General features: G+C 38.3%; 2 protein-coding genes across 2 annotated transcripts; one reads left to right on the forward strand and one right to left on the reverse strand.

Moving 5' to 3' along the window:
• Positions 1–1202: 1202 nt before the first annotated feature.
• Positions 1203–4153, reverse strand: LOC141018387 (serotriflin-like). The gene is made up of 6 exons (XM_073493348.1): positions 4080–4153; positions 3827–3917; positions 2325–2467; positions 2109–2203; positions 1541–1623; positions 1203–1331 (listed from the first exon to the last, which is right to left on the reverse strand). The coding sequence occupies exons 1-6, from the start codon at positions 4089–4091 to the stop codon at positions 1204–1206; spliced, it is 552 nt and encodes a 183-aa protein (XP_073349449.1). The 5' UTR covers positions 4092–4153; the 3' UTR covers position 1203.
• A 7483-nt stretch (positions 4154–11636) lies between these two features.
• LOC141018092 (macoilin) lies at positions 11637–23648 on the forward strand. The gene is made up of 11 exons (XM_073492976.1): positions 11637–11807; positions 13285–13426; positions 13538–13664; positions 14378–14501; positions 15433–15611; positions 16832–17294; positions 17393–17551; positions 18755–18925; positions 21124–21250; positions 21942–22116; positions 23098–23648. Exons 1-11 carry the CDS (start codon positions 11731–11733, stop codon positions 23286–23288), a joined length of 1935 nt encoding a protein of 644 aa, XP_073349077.1. The 5' UTR covers positions 11637–11730; the 3' UTR covers positions 23289–23648.
• Positions 23649–24083: the final 435 nt, after the last annotated feature.

Raw genomic sequence — 24083 nt, forward strand, 5'->3', positions numbered from 1 at the left:
AAGCTTTTTCTATGTGTTTTGGCCCTCCGAACACACGTAAACAGCATTTCAGGTCACTGTAGACGGCAACACAGTCTGTCCTGATCCTGTCATTTCTGTCTCCTTTGATTGTGTTTTCTGGGGTTTTGTGGTGTCTTCTTAGTTTGCTGTTTTGCTCATGTGTTCCTGTGCTTCCCCCCTGAACACACCAACACATCTGCTTCGTTAGCCCTGCCCCCAGTGGTTTTCCCAGCCTATCAGCTCCCTTCCTGTTCTCCTGTTTCTTCACCTCCTCAGCCAGCTTCTTGTTATCGGAAGGTCGCTTCTTCGATGCCCCTGGTCTGCATGTTGAAGTGTCCTTGGGCAGGATACTCAACCCCAAACTGCTCCTGATGTGCTGGTCTGCACCTTGCATGGCAGCCACCGACATCAGTGTTTGAATTACTGTAAGTCGCTTTGGACAAAAGCGTCTGCTAAATGTAAATCAGAGCAACACTATTTGAAATAAAATGTCAATCAAGTTTATCAAATCAATTGACTGTTTATCTCTCTGTTTTTGAATTCATGTTCATTTCATCACTTTTAATATTATCTAATAAGGCTGACTGCCCAAGATCACTGTCCACCGCATCTTCTGACCATCCAACCTGACCAGCCAGAGAGCCCCAAGGAGAGAAGGAAGAGATCCAGGATGGGAGCAATGCTAATCCGGCTTGGATTTATGGCTGCCCCTGACTACTGTCTGGTCGCAGAGAACTGAACTCTCCGCCACAACATTGCCATCTTCTTGCTGCTGTTTACATCCACCTCAACGCAAATTTGAAAAATGCACTACATGTTTAAATACTGTGTATATAAATGTTGTATATACTATGTCTGTGTAGCATGATGGAGTTACCACCTTGTATTTTGTTACGTAATTCTATGTTGCATAATGACAAAAAAAATCTACTTCTTGGCCTATAGTTGTGAAATCCAGCTTGTCAAGTGTGTTCTCCTTCCTCCTTATGAGTTGACACCTATACAGTCAAAGGGTACCTGGCTCTGCAGGCAGTGTTTGTCTAGAGAGGAACAGTGTGAGAATACATTTCCTTTTCACTCTGTGCTGATAACTGAGCAGGTCAAATAGCTCTGACTATTAAAAAAGAGGAACACAAGCTTTAATGCTGAGTATGTTTATTGAAACTGACTGAAGAGCCAGGGCCGATGTGGACATGCAGGCATTTAAATGATCTCGTTGGTGCACTTGCAGGAGGCCTGGCACCAATTGGCCACATCGCTGTTGCTGCAGCCCCACTGCTGCTTCAGCTCTGGACAGTTACTGTACTTATCAGCATATTTACAGGGGTTGGCTGGAGGAAAAAGAAAATTAGAAAATTAAGGGATGCATAAATAAAAAACACTTAGAAAACATTAAAACATAAAAATAACTTCTGTTGCAATTAACACTATTAGAAAGTGTAACAACGTGACTGTAGATGTCATAAGGTTTAACTCAAAGTCCAATAAACCATTCTCAAACAAAGTAATTAAGTCTTTCAGTGTTGTATTTGCCACTTACTGCACAGTTTGTTATCGCAGGCACTGCGGCAGTCACCGCAGGTGGGTCCTGACTCGTAGGGGCGAGCTAACTGGTAGTTTCCACTGCAATTTTGTTCAAAGCATCAAATAACAAACATCAGCAGTGTAAATGTTTGGCACAGCCCATACATGTCTGATATTATCTGAGAAGGCAAAATGCTTTTAAATTACTACTTAAAGGTGCAATACATAACACTTGTCAAATTCATATTCAAATACTCAGCATAACGCCACAGTAACAGCTAACTGCTACCAAGTGTAGCTGCCATCAGCTAGTTTGCTCAATTAGCCAAGCAGCTGGTAGTTCAAACTGCTAGAGTTTGGGTGCTAACGCCATTATCACAGAGGCTTTAGAGTGAGACAGGGCTAGTGCGTTAGCATGTTCACTTCAGCATACATCTTTTGCAACACAATACATACCGTCAGAACTGTTGTTAACATTCTGTTGTTGATTTTAGTGACGTTTTGAATTTTTTCAACCAGAATTCTTACATATTGCACCTTTAATTACTACACACCACTGTAATTGTGTTCTGTAGGCTACTCACGGTGGGCAGTAGTGGCAGACGTAGAAGTACTCGTATTGAGCGTTGGGACAGCGGGCAAGAGCACAGCCAACATGGTTGGACCTGTACCAGACAACCTGAGCAGAGAACAGCAGATTAAATAGATTTAATTAATTACAGTTTTCAGCAAATTATGGACAAGGTGTATGCAAGTTAGTCAGAGTAACATGTGTTGTATAAACTGTTACGGAAGTGCACCTGTGTGTAGTGTCCGACCACCCCTCCATTGGTAGATCCGACTCCGTAACGAAAGTCCTTCACCTCGTCGTACCAGGACTGGATCGCGTTGCTCCAGGTGTTCTTAAAGCTGGACATGTACAGGTTCTCTCCACAGCCGCTAGCTACAGTTACAGAGGGAAGAGAGATACTTAAGAGAGTCCTCTTAAAGGGGCAGTTCACCCCAAAATCAAAATACTAGATTGATACTAGATTGTTGTCCTGTGTCTAGATCTAGTTGCCCAGAGATCAGCTGTAGAAATGTCTACCTTCTCTCGAATATAATGGAGCTACACAATTGTTATACATGTTTTCTGTGAATTGATCAATCTACAAGTTGTAAAGTTAGAGTTACAATAGTTTGCAACTAAGGCCGCCTGTAAAGACGGACAAGTAAGTAGATGAGTCTCTGTGTTCGGTGTGATGACGTTAAATGTCCCGGACAACCTCTGTGGTCTCATTTAGGCATTTGTAAGACAAATAAGCGCTTTATAATTAAATTGTGGGTCATTTAATGATGTATTGTAAATATCTTAAGCCTGTGGTAATCATAGATCTTATTTCAGGCATTTAACCGAAGTTCAAAAACCCATTGATTTTGAGACAAGGGAACCTGATGTGCAAAAATGCCATCTAATATCCAGTTTCAGGACTCATTACACCAGCACTCTATTGTATATAAATTAGTAAGATTAGCAGACTTTCGGTAATAGGAGGGAACAACCTTTTGCCTTGTCATGATAATGGGTTAACTTATCTCATTATCTTGGGATAACAAAGCTTGTTTTCTCAAATCTCTGGAAAACTATCCCCTTTTTTCAGGAAAACAAAACAATTATTCAGTGATAATGACATAAATAACTGATGATCTTGAGAAAAGAAATATAATCTAATTCCTTATCATGAGAAAATGTAGAAAACAATTTGTTTGACCCATGACCGATTACATAAATTTACACCAACTTAAAGTTATAGAAACAAGATGTCCATATAAAAAAAACACAAAAAAAACACGTCATATCGCTGAGAAATTAAGCAATACATATATTTTTTAATTCAGTCCACGTCTATCATTGTGTGCAAACACAATTAAATTACCAATAATGATTAAAATAAAATAAATTCACTTCCTATTCCTATAATATAGTTTTTCTGTCTTTTTGATAACACTTTCTCGGATGGTGTTAATCGAATTAATAAATCTAACTGGTGCGACTAAGTGGTGGCATATTTCCATAAGTATCAGTCTGGTAATTGCTCATACAAATACATTTGTATTTGATTAGAGAAATTACACAATAAACTGACACATGAAACTACTCTTTAAAACCTGCCATGACATTTTATTTACATTGTATATGTATTTACTACAAGGACTAATGTTTCCCTGACCTTTTTCTGCCATTAAATACCGTCAATAAAGTGGATACAGAGCCTTAAAATAACTTTTAACATAAAACAAAGAGGTGTTATAATGAACTTACAGCTGATCTCTCTGGAGCTGGCAGGACTGTGGTTCATGGAGCAGGTGTCGGCCCATTTCTGAGCGTTGGCTGCAGCCTCCTTGTTCCAGCTCTGCAGGGAGCAGAGGAGAGATGAGCCATTACACATGTAGCAACTACAGTACATACACCAGAAAATCTCCAAGTGCTGTGTCTGGAAAATCAGTTTCTTTTACTGATATGCTGCACAAGGGAGAACTTGCAAAATCAATCTAGATCCTGTGAGATATGTTACCATTTCCAACATGTTGCTAGCAGTAGGCTGAACACCTCTTCTCAGGGTATTATGCTTGTTCACAATCTCAGTCTTATCGGAGGAAGAGACCAGGACGGTGCCTAAATAAACAAAAATAAGACCAAGGAAAAGAAATGAATGAGTGAATGAAAGTGAATGAAAATCCTAAATCTTAGTGAAGATTATGTATGAATAATAATTCCAAACACTCACCCTTCAGGTATGGATTTCAGAGATGAGAGAGAAAATAATTCAGTTAATTTATTGCTTATTAGTATAAAGACAAAAAATACTTAATAAATATATAATAAATAATAAAATAAATATGTTTTAAGATAACAAATATAGACACCATTTAATTCCTATTTGAGAGGCTATTTCATCTACTTACTGCAAAGGGCTCCATCTCCTCCGCCAAGGTGCCAGGCACCTGGAGAGCAGCAAAAAGGCCCAAGGCACAGAGGAAGCTCAAAGTGTACATGGTGATGATGTCCACGACTACCAACCTCAGAGAGCCACAGGTGTGATTTATATACAAGGGACCAGACAAACACGTGACAAATGAACACACAAACTCAAGGGCATCCTATCTTTCATAGTGATGATAGGGTTTTGTCAACGTGGCACCTGTGCAGGGGAGGTTCCTCCTGTAGTGGTTAGTGCCACTGCACCTGTGAATGTTCTGGATGATGTATGGGAAGCTGTAGGTTCATGTTTACATTGTACATATCTGTTTTTCAACTCTGATAATGGGGCATGTAATATGTTCTGTACATTCTCCTTGTGTGGCAAGGTTATAATAGGAGGCTGTGCGATATCAAACGGAACATGCTATCTAAATTAAACTTTGATAATTAAAAGGTTAAACTAAGATTAGGAGCATTGATAAGATTTGAAAACACTACTTGCTCTCCGGTGTTTGACAGCTTATGAAGATCTTTTTGGACACAGCAGGCCTGTATGTTCAAATCTTTTCACATGCTGCTGTAAAATACATGATATCTGGGTTGTCAATTTCACAAATGGGAAAAATAATCAGTATAATCAGAATTGTGGTGGCAGACTTAATTACTTAAATAAATAACTGCATAGATTGTGTTATCATAATATATTTACCCAAAGATAAAAGATAACATTTATTATCTTGATGTCCAGTCCATTCAACTTTAACTTTATAGTCCTCAAGGGAAAATTTGTTTGGCCGCCAGGTGAAACACAGGACATGTGCATTGTTTTACATGAAACATGATAAAATACATAAACATATCGTAAAAAGATTGTGAAATATCCTGATTGTATATCTGTGCTTAGGAGAAATCGACATTGCAGTGACCTTCTAATTTTGACCTTTAATTGTGTGATGTATGTTCTGGTATCATACACATGATGTGACTTTATTTTGGCACGTACGGACTATTTGTGGAACTTACTCAAGTGCAATATGCTCAGCTGTCGTCATAAAAATTAGATTTTACTTATAAAACATGTGAAGTATGTGAGTTTACTCCTTTGTTGTAAATTAAACTACCCAAAAGTACATGCAATTAAAGCTGAAATTATTTGTCAGCTGAAAGAAAATTAATAACCAGCTATTTTGATAGACATCAAGTCACTTTTTTAAATGTTAAAATGCCAAATATTTCATTATTCTAGGTGTTTTCCCACCGTTTACAGCCTCTTAAAGAAGCCCTCTCTGGATAATTATGTTTTAAGTAATTGTAGTCCAGTCTTGAAGCTGACATTTTCAATTGGTTTCTTTATCGAATTTTAGAAAAAATTCAATCACGTTTTCACTCTCTACACTGCACTGAGGTTACCTACTGCTTAGCTCAGCACACAGTGGACCACAATGTCTGAATTGACCATATTCACAGAGCAGCCATGTCCCTCACACATCACACTCCAGGTGGGACGCTCAACTATGGTACTGCTGTGCTGTGGTTGCTAACTGTATAAACACAGGGAATCTGACAAATCCTTATCGTTTCACTGTTTCCAGATTGATCAGCAACTGAAAAGACAATCCATGATGAAAATCAGGAGAGACATTGGGCATACATTTTTCAAGGTCAAACAACATGTTTGATGACCCATTAGCTTCTGTTAGAAAAAAGCTAACAGTAGCATCCAGCCAATTTCTAGCTAACATTACTGTTTGATAGTATTACACTTCATGATAGGAAAGGCCTAAACTAGTTCTAAATTATCAACACATATCTTGTACACATTTCTTAAAACCCTCCTGTTATCCTTGGGGTCAATTTTGTCATGATCCAGTGTCTTGTTCTTGTTTTTCTTTTATTTTGATATTATGCCCACTGTCATGATTCAGTGTCTTCTTGTTTTTCCTGTTTTATTTTATTATGCCCTCATTTGTCACTTCTTGCTTTTCAGTTCCTCCTGTGTTTTCCCTCCCAGTGTTTTTCCGCTTGTTCCCTCACCTGTTCCTCTTCCCTCCTCACTCCACCTGTTCTTGATCCCCTCGTTAGTGTGTCTGTGTATAGTCTTTGTTCTCCCTCACAGGAGGACACAGGATCTAATCAAACAGTAATGTTAGCTAGGAAGTGGTTGAATGTTAATGTTAGCTAATGAGTTATTAAATATGTAGTTTGACCTCAAAATATGGCCGAATTCCCCTCCAGATTTTCATTGTTGAATAATTTTCAGTTTATCAGGAACCGGTAAGTGATAAAAAACTGCAACACAGCAGTATAACATTATCCCAGCACTGAAGCTTCGCACACTGAGCACGACGAGAAAAATGGCCACCGTGGGAATAGGGTCAATTTACTGTCAGAAAAACTGTCTTGGCATCAGTGATGTGGCTCTGCATGGGCTAAACTCTTATCTGTCAGATATCTGGGAGATGCTTCCTCCACCCTTGCTGCTCTCTTTTGTGGGGTCCCCCAGGGGTCTATTCTGGGTCCCCTAACTTACCATGTTCTATGTCTATGTATGTCTCTTCAAAGGTGCTCTATGTAAAAATATGAAGCATTTAACATGTATTAATCACTTCTTCACTGGCCATATATGAACACGGTCGGACTAGGACGAAAACATCACCTCCGAGAAGATGGAAGGAATACAGTACTGAGGCAGTTTTCTTGCTAGATTTTTAACCTCAGCAAGGACCGCTTACCGAGCAAACGACAGCGACATTTAGCAGCAGTATAGCACTTAATTTAGCAACAAAGCTACCGGTATCTGTCTACCAGGAAACTCCATAGATCACCTTGATAGTGCAGCTGGCCTCTGTTGTCTTTCTCAGAGGCCGCGTACAGCCCTGGTCCGGAGGTGTTCATTGAGAAACTGCTGGTTATCAGTTTGTTAGCAGTTATTTTAGTGACAAGTTAAGCTATCTGTCCAGAGTTTCTCAAGGTAGAGCAGCCCGAGGGCAACGGAGGGAAAACCATTTTCTCCATAAAACATGACCAAGTATCACCAAAAATTAGTGAATAAAATTTAGTAATCTGTGAGGTCTGGTCCATAGCTTCAAACTCTTCTTGCAACATTCTTTTTATACATCCATGGCAGCGTCATAAATTATAGAAGCGTTTATTGAACATCAACATTTTTAATGATTTTCTAAGAACTCTGAAAAGCATTTAAAAATACCTTCAAATTGGCTTTTTTGCAACTATTGGACCTGATACAGGCGTATAGGTGAGATATGGAGCAAGACATAGGTGGAAAAAGAAAGAAATTAGAAAGCTAATATTAGTTTGGAAATGGAGTCTGCTAACGTTAACAAATGCTCGGCTTCTAACATAACACAGTCCCACATAGTTCCTTTAGAGCCTGTTACCACTTATGTTTTCTGTATTATGTCCTGTGTCACTAAAATTAAGAATTGGAAGTACAAAAATGCCCTGCAGTTGAATGACCTGACTGAAGTGGTGCAGTCCTGTGCTTTAATCTTACTTTAATCAAAATCAGGTCATTAATTTCCTCTTCAAATCTAGAAAAGGTTATCCATGTTTATATCTCCTCCAGAATTGGCAATTAAAATGCACTTTACTCTTATCAGTAGATACAATATCAAAGGACTGCAACTAATACTAAACACTGCTGCCAGGCTTTTAACACACACCGGAAGAATCAAACACATCACACAAAACATTGCTGCCCTCTACTGGTTCCCTGTGAGGTCTAGAATTGATTTTCCTTTTTGTTTTAAAGCCTTTAATGGTCAGGCTCCTGTCTGTAAACTTTAATCTGTAGAATAACGACCACATTACATATTTATTATTTATAGCAATTAAAGTACTACCTGTGAAGAACAATCCATTTCGATCAAAGCATGAGGTTACAGCAGAGCTTTTCCTTAGTTTTCCTTTTTTTAATCATCAGTCACGCAGGATCATAGGAACCTGTATTTATCTTGTGTATTTTTTTTTTTCCCCAAAAAAATGTTCAAATGAGTAACCCCACGTGACTAATGACTGAATATAGTCTGATACACAAAGGGCTGTATCTCAATAACTACAAAGAGTTATATCAGATGCTTGGCACTATTGGATTGAAAACAACTTCAATTCCAACAATATGTGCTTTGGTCCAGTGTAAATCTGATATTTAGCCTGTCAAATAATGGATGGAATGGAATGTAACTAAGTACATGTACTCAAGTACTGTACTATTCCATTTTCTGCTACTTTATACTTCCACTCCACTACATCTTAGAGACAAATATTGTACTTTTTACTCCGCTACATTGCTTTTACACATGCTTTTACAACATTGAGTAAAGATAATGTGTTAAAAACTTACTAGTAATAGTAAAAGTGAAAGTCAACCATACGAGAAGTTCCTGAATAAAAGTCTAAAGTATCTGATATTGATTGAATGTACTTAGATATCAAAGGTACAAGTAAAGTAAAATTATACATATATTTACCTGCATGTACGCATATATTGTACAGTATGGGTCAACAGGTGATCAGATCAGATCCGGTATTCAACATTATTCTTTTTATTTGAAGTAGGGTTTTGTTTTGTTTTTCGTTTTTTTTTTAAACTGATTGCCATATTAAATGTGCTACTATGGCTCTGATGCAGCATGCAATCTACAAAGTCACTTTAACTAAAAATAAAATAAATTAAATGGGGTAAAAGAACAATATTTGACTCCAGAATGTAGTGGAGTGGAAGTATAAACAGGCCTGCGGAGTAATGGAATACATACATAATTAGGATACAAAAAAGAGTGAAACCAAATATACTTACTATTAAGATTGAATAAAAGTCTTTTTATTGATATTTCTCTAGTTTTTATTTGCACGTGTTTGGTAGTGAGGTTATTCAAGAGTGATGGAAAGTAATCAAGCTACATTACTTTACTATGATACTTGGATTACATTACTGACAACATTTTTTAATAGGTAATTAGTAACTGTATTGGAATAGATTTTTAAAGTAACCCTCCTAACCCGATCAAGTATCAAAAGTACAAGTAAAATTATTTTAATCAGTGGGGTTATTTAATGACTGAATGAATGAAATTATACATATACTGTATGTATATGTATATATTTACATGTATGTGCATATATATAGTCAGGGTTGGGAGGATTACTTTAAAAAATGTATTCTGATGCAGTTACTTATAAACTGTTAAAAATTTTAGTCAATAACGTAATCTAAGTATCACAATATTAAAGCAATGTAATTTGATCACTTTCCATTACTTTTGGATTACCTCAATACCAAACATATGCAAATAAAGACAAGAGACAATTAATCTTAATATGGTTTTATTAAGGATCAGAGTGATATTGTGTGAGACTCATGAAGTGATGTAATGTGTGCACATAAAAGACTAGTATATCATTCTTTATTTTAAAATTGTAATCGCCCTTTTTACTGAATTTATCTGCGATCTGATAACGTCTTTTTTTCTGCAACTTTACCAGAATACAGTTACCTTTTTTTGTATCCTAATTACGTAATCCCATTACATGTATTCTGTTACTCCCCAAGCCTGTGTATGGTCTACCAATGATCGGATCAGCATGACTAATTTATTGTTCCATTAGAGCTACTTTAAGAAAAAAAATGTTTTCAGTATAATTATTTAATACAACATACACTACTCAAAATGAGTTAGGGATATTGGGATGTGGGTGCATATATGCATAAATGTGTCCAAAAATATTCACAAAACACAAAATAAAGATTCAGAAAACAGGATGCAAGGAGTGCTGCTTCTTTTTGGAAAATAGTGCCCCTCTGGTGGAGACGGATTGAAAGGGCTCTAACAAAGAGAATGTCTCTGGATATATACACTGAAAGCTGCCCAATACCCAGGTTTGAACGGGGAACTAGACTTTTCTCCATTTTTATAACTCCTTTTTTCTCCCAAGGCATCTGAGACCTTAAAAGTCTGAAAAAGTTATTCTACGCATTTAAGAAGTGACTAATTGATGCTTTTCTGAGTGTAATGAAATAATTAAAAGTTTGAAGAGTTTGTGTATGTAAATTTTTCTATTACCTTGCTTACTGTTTGGGATTTTTTTCTGCTTAACTTGCTTAGTCTTTTGATTTTAACTACCTAATTATGTGACTACCAACCTGCTCATACTGACGATGTGACAGTCTACCTACCTGCATAGTTGTCCAGACCAATCATGTTACTGCTCACCCGTCTTCATTGATCATGTGGCTGACTGTCTAGACTAGGGCTGCACAATATTTATCAGACAGATAAATTATTGGCCCAATAATGTAAAAAATTTACATTATCGGTTATCGGCAGATAAAGAAATTATAGCCGATAATACAAAGCCAAAATGCTTTTGTTGACTTAACAAGTGCAGCATCTACACACAGTAGGTGGTGGTATGCACCTTTAAAGTTGTTTTGTGAGCAGCCAATAGAAACAGAGAAGAACAACAACAAACATGCTGTTGTCTTGCTCATAACGCTGAGCTGCTTGGCTGTGTATAGCACAACACAAGGGGAAAAGTCTTGTCACAGCAATGAGTATCAAATAAATAATCTTTGCTCACTACATCTTAGCCTTTCTTACACTCAGGTTTGCAGGTCGGGTAATTATCGGTTATCGTATCGACTTAAAAAAATTAATATTGTGCATTCCTAGTCAAGACCAATCATGTTACCACTAACCTGGCTATACTGATCATGTGACTGTCTGCTAACCTTTAAATGTAAGAACCCAAAGGTGGCCATTTTGTACTGCCCTGATGAAGGCCTAGCTGAAATGCATAGGCATGTGTTTACTGATGTTGTGATTGAACAGCCATGATCAATTAATTAAAGGCTTCTTGACTCATTACACTCTTGGTGCCTCAGACTTTTTCAACAATTCTGAAAAATCCAGATATGCAACAGAATTAACAATCAAGAGAAACACTAAAATATGCCTGACTAATTGTGTTGGGTACAGTGTGTACAGTGTGCTCATCTGCTCCCCTCCTGCGATGAACACTTGTAGGTACAACACCCACTGCGCATGCGCAGAGCCGACGGCCGCCTTGCATTTCTTCCCAGACATCATCACAGGTTGAAGTGAACATCCTCCTCCACCAGGAGCGATCTTCTGCCTTTATTTCTGCTCTGTTTTTCTTTTTCTCCGCCGCTGCTGCTGCCGCGGTGTGAATTCAAACAGCACGGAGGGAGCAGAAGCCATAAGATGAAGAAACGCTATGTGGACGCGAACAGGCTACGGAAAATGAAGAAACTGAAGATAACGGAGAAGCTGTCTGAAAGGTAGCTAGCGCCCGCGAGAGCCGCGTCGCCTGGCGGAGGCTGCTTTTGTTGTGGTGTCCGTCTTTGTGTGAATTTCAGCCGTCGTCACCTGTCTGCCTCACATCTCCGTCACTTCACCCGTGTCTCGCGTTTAAACGGCGAACCGGTCCGGAGCTATAATGCGGTCCAGTAGCGGCTGAGCTGCGGGGACGGGCACGTAGACATGATGTGCGAGTTACTTCAGCCGACATTTGTTTACAGAAAGACAGAAATGAGCAGCTGTGCAAGTTAACGTCGGCCTGCTTCTCCCCAGGCTCTTACATCTGCTTTTACACCAAGTGACACCCTCGTTTAACGCGTTATTCTGGTGTTACGTGTTGATATTGACTGTGTTCCCCCAATAGACCGACGTGAAACAGCTCGTCCTGCACATAAAATCATAATTTGAAAGCGTCTAGACAGAGTCCAGACAAGAAAATGTTGCCTCAGCAGAAAAGAAACCACTTGTTTTAATTGTGCATTGTTTCACATGAGACGGGGAATTAACACAGTTTAATATCTTGGATTTTAAAACCACAAACATTGTCCTCATGAATTAGCTAGGCAGTCACTGCCCATTATTTAAAGTAACTTGCACATGTGTCAGCTATGCTAATGAAATAAAATTAAAAAAAGACCTGTAATATAAACAAAAATACACTCTGTTGGTAATATTGCAAGGTAGACTTGCTGTTGTCCTTCCTTCCTCTCTCTCTCTGTCTCTGTACTCATAAATCTTAACAATGCATTTTTGTTTAATATTTGGCAGATTTATTTAAAATGCTAGTGAAGCAAATTAAAAACACACTCTCGCTAAAATTATGAGGCAAATATGAACTTATATAAAGAATCCAAGATGCTGTTGTCATCCCCTTTCTGTCCCATCGCACTCTTATAGTGAAATTATTGCTTTTTGTTGTTGTGGAATAACTTGCACGTTTACTATCTGTTGTAAAAAAAAATACAAATACACTTTATATAAGTAACATTAAAAAGGGAGATTTGGGCTACGTGCAGTAGGATGCTGTGGTGCTCCCTCTCTCCTCCAGATGAAATATTGCCATGGTTACCAAACAAAGAAGGGGTGATGTGATAGCAGCCTATGGATGAGCAGAACAAAGGAGCAAACCACAGCCCCTGTTTGGCTCGTGGTTGCCTAATAAAATGAATGAGGGAACAGTCATTGTTCTTCAGCACCTCTACTTAAAAGATCGGACTGCATTTGTAAGACGCAGCTGCTCAATTATAGGTTTGGAGACGTGTATCCGGTTTCTAGTTCTGTATTTGCTTCTGCTTAACGCCTTGGCTTAACAGGCTTCATTGTATCTAGAATGTCTTTATTTACCAGAATCAGAGCCAAGAGCAGAAATCTTTGTCCGAACTGAACACACCCCCTCACTGATGTCTATTGATATATAAACAGTGATGGATTTTCTACTATTCTTCTGTCTTTGTGCAGTGCGTACACCGTCCTGAAGTTTATGATGATGTGGACGCTGGTGCTGCTGGCAGATTTCATCCTCGAATTCAGACTGGAGTATCTGTGGCCATGCTGGCTCTTCTTTGGGAGCGTTTACACCACTTTCCACTGCCATGGGCTGGTGAGAACCCCTACTGTGTGATTTCATCTCGTGTGAAGCGGCCCAGATGATTATTATCCCAGAGTGAATCCAGTGTATCTTTACTGACATTAATGTTTTCTTTGTTTGCAGGTTATCTGTGTTGTTTTTGTCTGTGCTGCCTTCACTCTGGACATCTTTTGTTTAATTTTTGTTCCTTTGCACTGGCTGTTTTTTGTGGCTAGCACCTATGTGTTATTCAATTACATATGGCACACAGGTGAGTATGTGGATTATTGTTTGTTTTTGCCCACATGTGTGATAAAATATGCCAAACTCTGTTCTTCTCATAAATATCAAATGATAAGTTTGCCCCAAAAATGAGAATTCAGTCATCATCCTCTCACTCTCATGCCAATGGAAAGTCGGGTTAAGTCTCGTACTCCACAAAACATTTCTGGAGCTTCACAGCAAAACAGTGTTCTCCTAAAAAACTGAAGCACATAAAACGCCTCAAAACAGCTCGTCTGGTATAATCCAAGTCTTCAGAAGTCCAGAGATCCCAAAATTGGTTTTAAGATTTTAAAACATATTTGTTTATTATATTGATTTAAACCCGTGTTGCACAGTTGAGCCCATGCACCCACTTCAGACGGGGCGTGTGCTAACACTGTTAGCTTAGCAGCTACAGTGAAGATTTTGGCTTTAAAAAGGGTTTAAATAACATCTTTTTAATGTTGGACAAGCTGTATGGAGCCTTTTGTGTTTTGTTTTGTTTTCTGTTGTACTTTTCGTTTTAAAACAAGTCCCCATCTACATCAGTTCCAGAAATGTTTTGTGGACTACAAACTTCACTTGACTTTCCTTTGTTGTGAGGGTGTGTAGATATCGACTGTTTTTTCATTTTTGGGTGAACTTATACCTTTTAAGATGCGTAATGAAAGCGGTCCTTTTCTAAATTGAATTTTGAGTATTCTTTCTTTCTTTCCTCAGAAAAAGGCATCTGTATATCAACGGTATCCCTGTGGATTCTGCTCGTGTACACAGAGGCGTCACTGCGACTCAAAGACCTTAAAACCTCTCATGCCAACCTGTCTCATCTTTTTGCTGCACACTGGTACATTGATTTGATACAAATTAAGACCATTGGATTTTAAGAATGTTGATGTCTGACATAAAATGAATTGCGCTGATTTAGAATTAAACTTGTATTAATCTCCTGTTTGATATAATGAAGTGGACTTAATGTTTTTCATCATAGTTTCCTGCAGTCAGTTCACTTTTATGCTACTAGGTGATGACCTGATGAAGTAAAAATGTATTGGTGCACAATATATATTGGGATATTATGAACTGTATATATTTATTGGTATCAGTGAAATTATAGCCGATAATTAGAGATGATAATATGGGGCCAAATTGCTTTTTATTTCATTTCACTCAACCAGCACATCATCTACACTCTGGAAAAGTAGGAGACAGTGTGTACTTTCACAGATGGTTTACAATCCGCTGATAAACACAGAGAAGAAGTGCAGAACGCAATAAATGTTCTGCAAGTGTTCCAAGGGTTTTTACACAACAAATAGTTGTTTTTCTTTTCAAAAAAGAGACAAATCCAACACACTCTTCTGGCAGAAAGGTTAAAAAGCCTTTATTTAGGTGGCTATTTCTTACTGAAATTAAAAGCATTGACAGTGCACGTTAAAGATGAGCTGAGTAGCAACCGCAGCACCCTTTATAAATATACAAGATAACTGCACGCACCTCATCACATCTTGGCCTGTCTTACCTTCAGGTTTGCATAAACTAGAGTGTAGAAACCTCCTTTAAATTACAAAAATGTGTAATTATCCTTTATCTTATTGGTATCGGCCATAAGAAGAGGGTAATTATCGGTTATCTGTATCAGCTGAATAATATCCATATCACGCATCCCTATGAAAATATATAAATAATGTAATGATTAATAATACAAATCTGTTAGCCAGGATGTGTTTATATCACATATTCTAACTGTGTCTTTTCCCCTTCGTGTTCTCATTCAGCATCGGATATCCTGTAGTGTATCTGGGGTTTTATGCCACCTGCTACTTCACCAACATCTTTAAGTTGCGCATACAGAAAGCAGTGCAGAGTGAGAACGACTTCCACATGCACCTCCTGCAGCACTCACTCCCTCCAGGCCTGCAGGTTTACCCCAAGACTGGCACAGATGGCAGCAGCAGTGAGTCTTCTGCACCACTTCCATTTATACACACTTGTTTCTGCCATTTTTACAATCTGCAGGATGATTCTAATTTAAGTTTGTTTGATCCATGAGATCAGAGGGTTGAGTTTCTGCAGGCGCTGCTCTTGTGTTTGTGTGATCATCACTCAAAGTAACCACTCAGTGCTCTGCTGTTTAGTCCAAATGAACAATGGGAAAGGTTTGCCAGAAACTGGGTGTTAAGAACGTCGATTATAAATGCAAAAGATTATCATACACTTAATAATGTGTATCAGTGAAATCCTCTAGATTTTCTACACTTCAATCTAATTGAAGTTAATTCACAAATTCTTCAGTTAATGAGTCATGCTTTTATCACACAATTCAATAACATCCCTTATTTTTCATCCAAGTGGAAATGGTGACAGAACTCGCATGGCAGCAAATATTTCTCAGAGAACACAATTTTTTGTGTCTGCTTGGTGATGTTAATTTGTGGTTTGTGATAAGCGGACGGCTGCACTTTCATTTTAATACTTTTTGATGCTTTTTTCTGGTATTAATACCAGAGAAGGTCAGTTAGGGAAGGAGTAAAGATGAGTCAATCCTGCGTAGGTAAAGTTAGGAACAATCCTTTTGACTGCAGGGAAAAAAACAATGTGTGTCTAAACCATTTTCAAATTATTTTTTTTGTTTTTTTTGTCTATACACAACTTACTCCCAGTCTGTTTAGTAAAATTTCCCAAATCCATTGTTACATATTTCCAGGACAATCCTCTCTCAATTTTCCATTAGATTAACAATTGCGACTAACAATTATTTTCATTGTTGATTAATGAGCCAATTATATTACTTTTTAAACAATTAATCGTTTATTTGTGATGTCTTCAAATTGCTTCTTTTGCCCAACCAATAGTCCAAAACTCCAACGACTCTTAATTTACTATCATAATTGGCAAAAAAAAAAAAAAGCAGCAACTCCTCACATTTAAGAAGCTGGAGCCAACAACGTTTGAGATTTTTGCTTGAAAAATGAAATGTATGTGGGCAGTGATTGTTATATAGATTGAAACTGATGTATATATTTTTGTACATGAAGAGCATAAACAAGCCTTAATTGTTGCAGCTCTACAAAAAAAACGTAAATAATATTTTCACTCTTCATATGCCAGATACAGAATTAAGACCCTAATAGAGCAATGATAGTATCCTTTTTTGTTTTTTGTCTGTACTCACAGGCTCAAAATGGAAGATAAAGCCTGAGTCGACTCAGTATCAGTGTCAGAATGGTGCTGTAGTGGCCCACGATGAGGGACACACAGTGGACTGCCTCCAGATCCGTAGCGAGGACAGAGCAACGGAGAAAGGAACCCACGAGGTGAGGTCAGCTGAATCAAACCGGCGGACGTCATCATCCAAACCCGGTGAGTCCAGAGATCTGCTCCACTGTGGGGCGGGAGGACCAGAATCCTCTATGACCCCGGAAAATCTACCTCAAGATGAGCAAGGAGGCAAAGCCACACGGACGGCTAAAAGCTCCTCGCCGAAAGCCCGCAGAGGCAGCACGAACACTCCTTCACCGCCTGCAGGGAGGACTGAGAAGAAACAGAGATCCAGCTCGAAGACAGTCAGCCCAAACCGGGATGTAACAGACAAGAGTGCCACAGCAGCTCAGAATTACCACGCTGAACAGATGACCAAGTATGGCACTCTTGAAATTGCTTCCGTTCAGCTTGAAAGTAGGGCACGTGAAGATGAAACCAGAGCTAAATATCTCTGTCTTTTGCTTTAATTTTCAGGCTGGAGCAGGAGCTGAGGCGGCTGAAGGGCGAGCTGCAGACAAGCCGGCAGGGTGAGCAGGAGCTGCGGAGCCACATCTGCAACTTGACCAACAGCGAGAGGAGCCTGAGACCAGAGGTTTCCCTGCTCAGACAGTCCAACATGCTGCTCCAGAGCAAGTGAGTCACCCACCAGAACCACTGCTGAGATCTTGTCTTTGGCTCCCTCTGTGGGCTGTTTTACATATTACATAAGTCTATAAATAAAAAAGTGAGTCCAAGCAGAAATGCTGCGAGAACTGATGTTGTCTGTGAAAGTAAAACTGTTTTTTTGGGCAGATGTTTTAATCCTCAAAAGATCTGATGGATCTATTTTTAAGCTGGGCCATAATTAATATCATATGAAGTCATATTTCATGTTGCGGGATTGTGGCTCGCAATTCTCATCCATAATTCTCATCCATAAATGAATGATAAGTACTTGAACTAAATCTTTTACAGCATTAGATCTTAAATTCATGAGAATATTTGATTTTTATTTCTCATTCAAATTGTTTGTGGGCTACTATAACACAATCTGACCTGTGTGATGAGCCTGAATTGGAGTTTGATCATGATACTTCGGAAGCTTAACCCATTAATGACTAACAACTATTTTTAGTATGTTAAGGAAAAGCTCCACAGATTTGTTTTCTGTAAGAGGTAGAAACGCAGAATCTGCTGTGGAAACTGTGAAGACAGGTCGCTACACATGACAAAATTAAAATTTCTGATTTCACCTAGTAATCATGCCTTGCCAATTAGAAGACAAAGAATCACAATCGAAGACGATGAGTTCCCACATGTTTCTATAGGGTTCATGTTTATGGCTGTGTTCTGGTCGACTGAACTGATGACATCTGTTCCTTTTTGAGATGTGTGTTTGTCTGTGTGTGTGTGTGAAAAGTAAAGGGAGACAAAGGAACAATAAAGTTAAGATGGGTTGAAAAACTGAGATTTAAAACAGCTATTTATTTACACTGAAAAAGGAAGACTATAAAAACATGTATTGTGTTTTACTTAGTAGTAAAAATGTGACCACACAGTTTTATCTGGAAAAACAGATTAGTACTCAAAGCACATTTACTCAATCCTTCCAGTCACAGATGAACTCTCTGAACACATTTCCACATCAAATCCACATCCACCTGCCAGAGGCTTCTAATCTTGTTTGAGATGAACATGTTATGCATAGTTTTGATAAGACATGCTCCAGTTTTTTTAAAGCAAGGTGTTCCCCAGTGACAACTAAAACATCTCCTGTCTGTTTTTGAGGCAGTGACCCACTTATTTACAGCCTCATGTTTGCCATTACTTAAAGTGAGTTTAATGCTTTTCCTTCAGGATTCTGTGTCTAACTAAAACCAAGCAGAGGGACAAACAGAGCAGCGCGATGCTGGAGAAGAAGACCAGAGCAGAGACGGAGGCCAGACTCTCTGCCGAGAGACAGTTGGCTGAGCTTCAGGCCCAGAAACTGGAGGAAGCAGCCAGCACAGCACGGAGCCTAACAAACAGGTAAAATAATTTCTGCCTGGAAAGTAAAGCTGGATCTGCAGGTGTTTGCTACTGATTATAATTAAATGCTGTCATGAGCGTATCCCAAACATTTGAAGAAATTGTTTGAATTATGATTATTAGTTTGAGAGTTTGGTTGAGGAGATCGATACCACTGTCATGTCTGTGTTCAGTACAAATCTGGAGCCAGCAGCTGATTAACTTAGCTTCACATAAAGACCGGAAATCTCTGCTCTCTGATGGTCAGAAAAGCTGCCTACATGTAGCGTTGGGAAGTAACGTAGTACAGATATCTGTATTTATTTTATTTATTTATCTGTATCTGTATTTATTTTTCTGACAACATTTTTACTTTACCTCTGTGCATTTGAACACAAATATCTGTACTTTCTACTCCTTACATTTTTACAAAACTCATTACTTTAGTTTTAATGCATTTGAGGGGAATTATCAATTATTTGTATTTTTGCATTATTGCATGGTGTCTTCCCAACATCACAATATCATGCATGGCAGATGTAGCAAGACAACACAACTTAAAAGACGTAAGAAGAGAGAAACAGACAGAGAGTAAGACTTGAATCAAGTCCCCAGGAAGAGCAACAGGCTTTGAAGCCAATTTTCGTAGAGGCCAAACTGTGCAATTACATCGTCACATGATGCCTGACTTTTTGCCATAAGCTTACATTGTGAAAGCAGCTGTAAAAACAATGGATCCATTTATTTGAGCATCACAACCCCCGCAAAATGATTTGTTTCACTGTCAGAATTTGATCCAATAAAATTTGGAAAGCCTAGAATAGCCGCAAGATTAAATTATTTCATCTCTATTTAAGTTAGCCGGGCGCTAAACTGGAAGTTAGATGGCTCGTTCAGCGCAAGTCAGTGACCCTGCAGTCCTCTGCCTTATTTTCTCAATTTTATACTGTGCTCGGGATGCTTTACCAACCCAAAATGTTGGTATTTGACATCCTGGGAATCAACTATCTCTGTGGTGTGTTTACAAACAGCTCAGACAAGTCGTACTGATTCTACGTTTAAGTTTAATAGTCTTTGAATTATATTAATATGAAGTGAAGCTCAGTTAGCTTTGCACAGAAATGGCAGGTAGAAATGTCCTTAAGAGGGAAACTTTTTACTTCTATACTTTGAGTACATTTCAGATCCTGCACTGTCTTACTTTTACTTGAGTAAAGAAGTTGAATCAGTACTTCTACTTTTAGAAGTTTAAGTATCTGTACTTCTACTTGGATAATGAATGTGTGTACTTTTGCCACCTCTGCCTACACGTTATACTACAAAACACCATTTGTGGTTCCTTGGGCTGTAACTAATGATTATCTTCCTTGTTGATTAATCTGTCAATTATTTTCTTTTATCAGTGTCAGAAAATTGTGAAAAAAAATGTGTGTTTCCCGAAGCCCAAGATGATGTCCTCAAATGTCTTGTTTTGTCCACAACCCAAAAATATTCAGTTTACTGTCGTAGAGGAGTAAAGACACCAGAAAATATTCTCATTTAAAAAGCTGGAATTTTGACTTACTTAAACCTATTAATCTATTTTCAAAATGGTTGGCAATTAATTTAATACTTGACAACTACTTGATTAATCCTGGCATCTCTAGTGTTTTCCCAGGGGATATGTGTGGGAGTATTTCGCATATTTATTAAAATATATATTTAAGTCACTGTGAACAGCCAAGAAACAGTCCAGGACAAAACAACCGATTTTTGTTTATACACGTTTGATTTTGTGTGCTTTTAAACAAACAGTATATCAATAAAATTAAAGTTAATCAGTGAGCTTTAGAGGTGTAAATAAGTGGATATGGTTTTCTTTGTACCGAACCAGGCTAGCTGTTCCCCTCTGTTTCCAGTGTTTGTGCTAAGCTAACTGCAACTTAAAATACAGATATGACAGTGGTATCGGTCCTTTCATATATGTTTTGGCAAGAAAGTGAATGACAGTATCTCGTAAAATGTTGAACTATTCCTTTTATACACAAATGATTTTTTTTACAGATTAATATATTTTCTTGCATTGTATTCAACCATCTTCATTAGATGTGTGGAATATAAAGAAACCCAAGACGAATGTAAAAATGTCATGTTTCTTTCTGTGTGAACTGGTTCTTCATATCCAATGAAAGCCCTCTGTCACAGCTCAAAACTGATATTTTCTTCATCTCCTACACCAGGCAGGAACACTGTGAAACCCAAATGTTAAGGAAAAGAGTTAAAGATCTAGAGACAGAGTACAAACAACTACAGCTGGAGTATCAAGTGAAAGAGAGTCGTGTGGTAGATCTAGAGAGTGATGTTGAGGTATCTGTTTTTTTACACTATTTGGGAATGAACCTGTGAGTTTAAGTGTTTGTGAGTCTCAAGTGGTGCGGTACTTGGTTGTCATGTACTCTTTTTGCTGTTTGAGTTTTTTTTTTTAATGTCTTTAGTTCTCTGTGTTTGTAAAATTATTGGAAAAATGAATTATTTTAATCGCGAACATTTAGTATTTTTTTAATTTTATTTTGGCCTGCTGTCAACATGTTGCACTTTGTCATCATATCAGTATGTAGTCGTATCGTATGGGTGTTGTACTGTGTGGTATTTCATTTTAGTGACATACTCTCCATGAAGCATGCTCAAACAGAAGCCAGGTCTTTCATAAAAACATTGCACTGCTTTAATAAAAGAGCACAAGTCACCTCCCTCGAAATGTGAGAAACTGTTCAAAGGGAACACAGAAAGAATCATCCCTCAGAGTGTCTCTGTAATAATGTGCAGCTTTCGTGTTTTTTGAATGGCTGGCAAGTTCATCATCAGTGTGAGGTGATTGTTCCCTCTGTGGTGCATTGGTTCCCGAAGTGAACAAACCTAAACAAGAAGAAACAAGAAACATTGCTGACTATTAAACTTTAAAAAGGTGAAAATACTTCGGAAACCAAAGCACCGACTCCCTCAGGTGTGCATCACACGGAACTTCGCACTTACTGTTTAATGTGTTCTTTGGACTCAGGATTTGGGAAAGTACCGCTGTGTGGAAAAAGAGACAGACATGCTGCTGTCCACTCTGTCAGCCATGCAGGAGAAGGCTCAACATCTGGAGTACAACCTGAGCGCAGAGACTCGCATCAAACTCGACCTGTTCTCGGCTCTGGGAGACGCCCGCAGACAGCTGGAAATCGCTCAAGGTTCTCACTCTTTTTCTTTGTGCATTGTAATTTCTTTCATTTACAACTGACTGTCTCCAGTAGAAGAGTTACAGTGTGTGATTGTGTGTTATTTTGACAAGAAGTAGACCGTGAACCAACAAACAAGTGCTGAGTTTTTGTTGGAAATCTGCATCCAATAGCAACACTGTGTGGCCATAAAACGGTATATTGTGGCTCCACTCCTTTATCTTGAGGCATAGAAATATATATTAAGCTTGGCAGTCACATGCAATTGGATCTCACTCTCCCACTCTAGTTGCAAATAAACAAATACATCACTGGGACAAATGAACACAATGTTTTTTATACAAAGAATGAAATAACTTAATGTCTAACATATGCTGAATTTATAAGAAGGCCCAATTTTTTAAGGATATGTCATAGACAGTGTTTCATGCTTCTCATAACTTAACAACTCACAAAATTGGATTATTTTCAACAGGCGACAAAGAAGTTGCCCTTAGTAGTTAATGTTTACTATATATGTAAAATTTGCCCTGTTTACCGTCAATAAATCGGTGTCAGGTAAGGCACACACTTTTTGCTTTGTTGCAAAGTTTCTCCTCACACAAAAACTCTCAAAATTGTGTGATTGGGCATGTTGCAGATTCTAGATAAATAATGCAAACAGCTGAAACAGACAGTGTGTTCACAAACATCTGCTGCATACATCAGACAGTGTTTAATCAGTTCTGTCTGTTGTGGCTCCTTCTTCTTGTTTCACACAGTCTAGCAGCATTAAATGACCTAAACAAATTGTCCACAGGCTTGTTCAGGCAACTCAGCGACGAGGAAGGTCTAATTTTTCACGTCATGTTACAATCCGCTAACATGGCCAATAAAAAAGTGATTAATACATGTAAAATGCTACAAATTGTTACATAGAGCCCCTTTAAAATATTCTGGATTGCTACATCCCACTGCATCCACCCTCTCATAGTGCTTTCGTCTGTCTGACAGATAAAGTGATGAAGCAGGACCGGGAGATAAGGGAGATGAAGCAGAAGATCGCGGAGGTGATGGCCGTCAGTCCCGGTGTATCCTACGTGGCGCCTCGGCCTCCGATGCCACAGTATCTCAACAAGCTACTCAACTCTGAGCGCTACATGCTGAATCCACGAGCACTGATGTACCAGTGTCTGAAGAAATAAAGGATGCCGTCACCTTTTTTTAGATCCTCAGACCTCTTCGCCGCACCCCGCTAGCCCCCTTTGGCTAATGGATTTTATTACAGAGCTAAATGACACCATGAAGTCGTCTACTTCCAGCAATGAATGGAACCAGAATGATCCTCCACAAATCGAATGCCTTTTGCTGCACTGATGGTGCTAACTTGACATTATTATATACATTTACTGATTCATCACACATCGTTGAAGAGTTTCACTCCAAAATAAGATACCTGATATGCAGAACTGCTGTAGGTGCAACTTTTATGTTGAGATAAAGTCATCCTAACAGCATAAACCATATTTGGGATGCAACAGAGAAAAGCACAACATTTCTTTATATTCAGGAGCTGTACAATTGTCTAAATGAAAACCTGGTTTCAAGTGATAAAACAATGAAATAATTGTCTCCTAAACTCAAGTTAACGCTTTGTTCAAAGAAAGCTGCACCCCAAAAAATAATCTCAGATCAGTAAATTAATTTGTTGTTTACCAATCCCCCAGTATCTTACTATCCTACAGGCCCTCTAACATGTCAGTTAGAGTAGCTTTAATCTGTGCTCCATCTGTGAAAACGCAAAAAAGAGAAATTCTGGAGAACTTAGAAAAAAAATGTTTTCATGTGTGGAAACCAAGTGGGGAAAAGAAATTTAAGGAGAAAAAATATTTAATTAAGCAAAAAAAATATATATTTTTTTCTTTCAGGAGAAATTCTTTTGTTGTTTTTTTCCCCGTGAATGAAACTGAGTGTTTTTTTTTCTTTCCAGGAGAATGTTT

This window comes from Pagrus major, chromosome 22 (genome assembly GCF_040436345.1).
Source record: "Pagrus major chromosome 22, Pma_NU_1.0".
Lineage (NCBI taxonomy): Eukaryota > Metazoa > Chordata > Actinopteri > Spariformes > Sparidae > Pagrus > Pagrus major.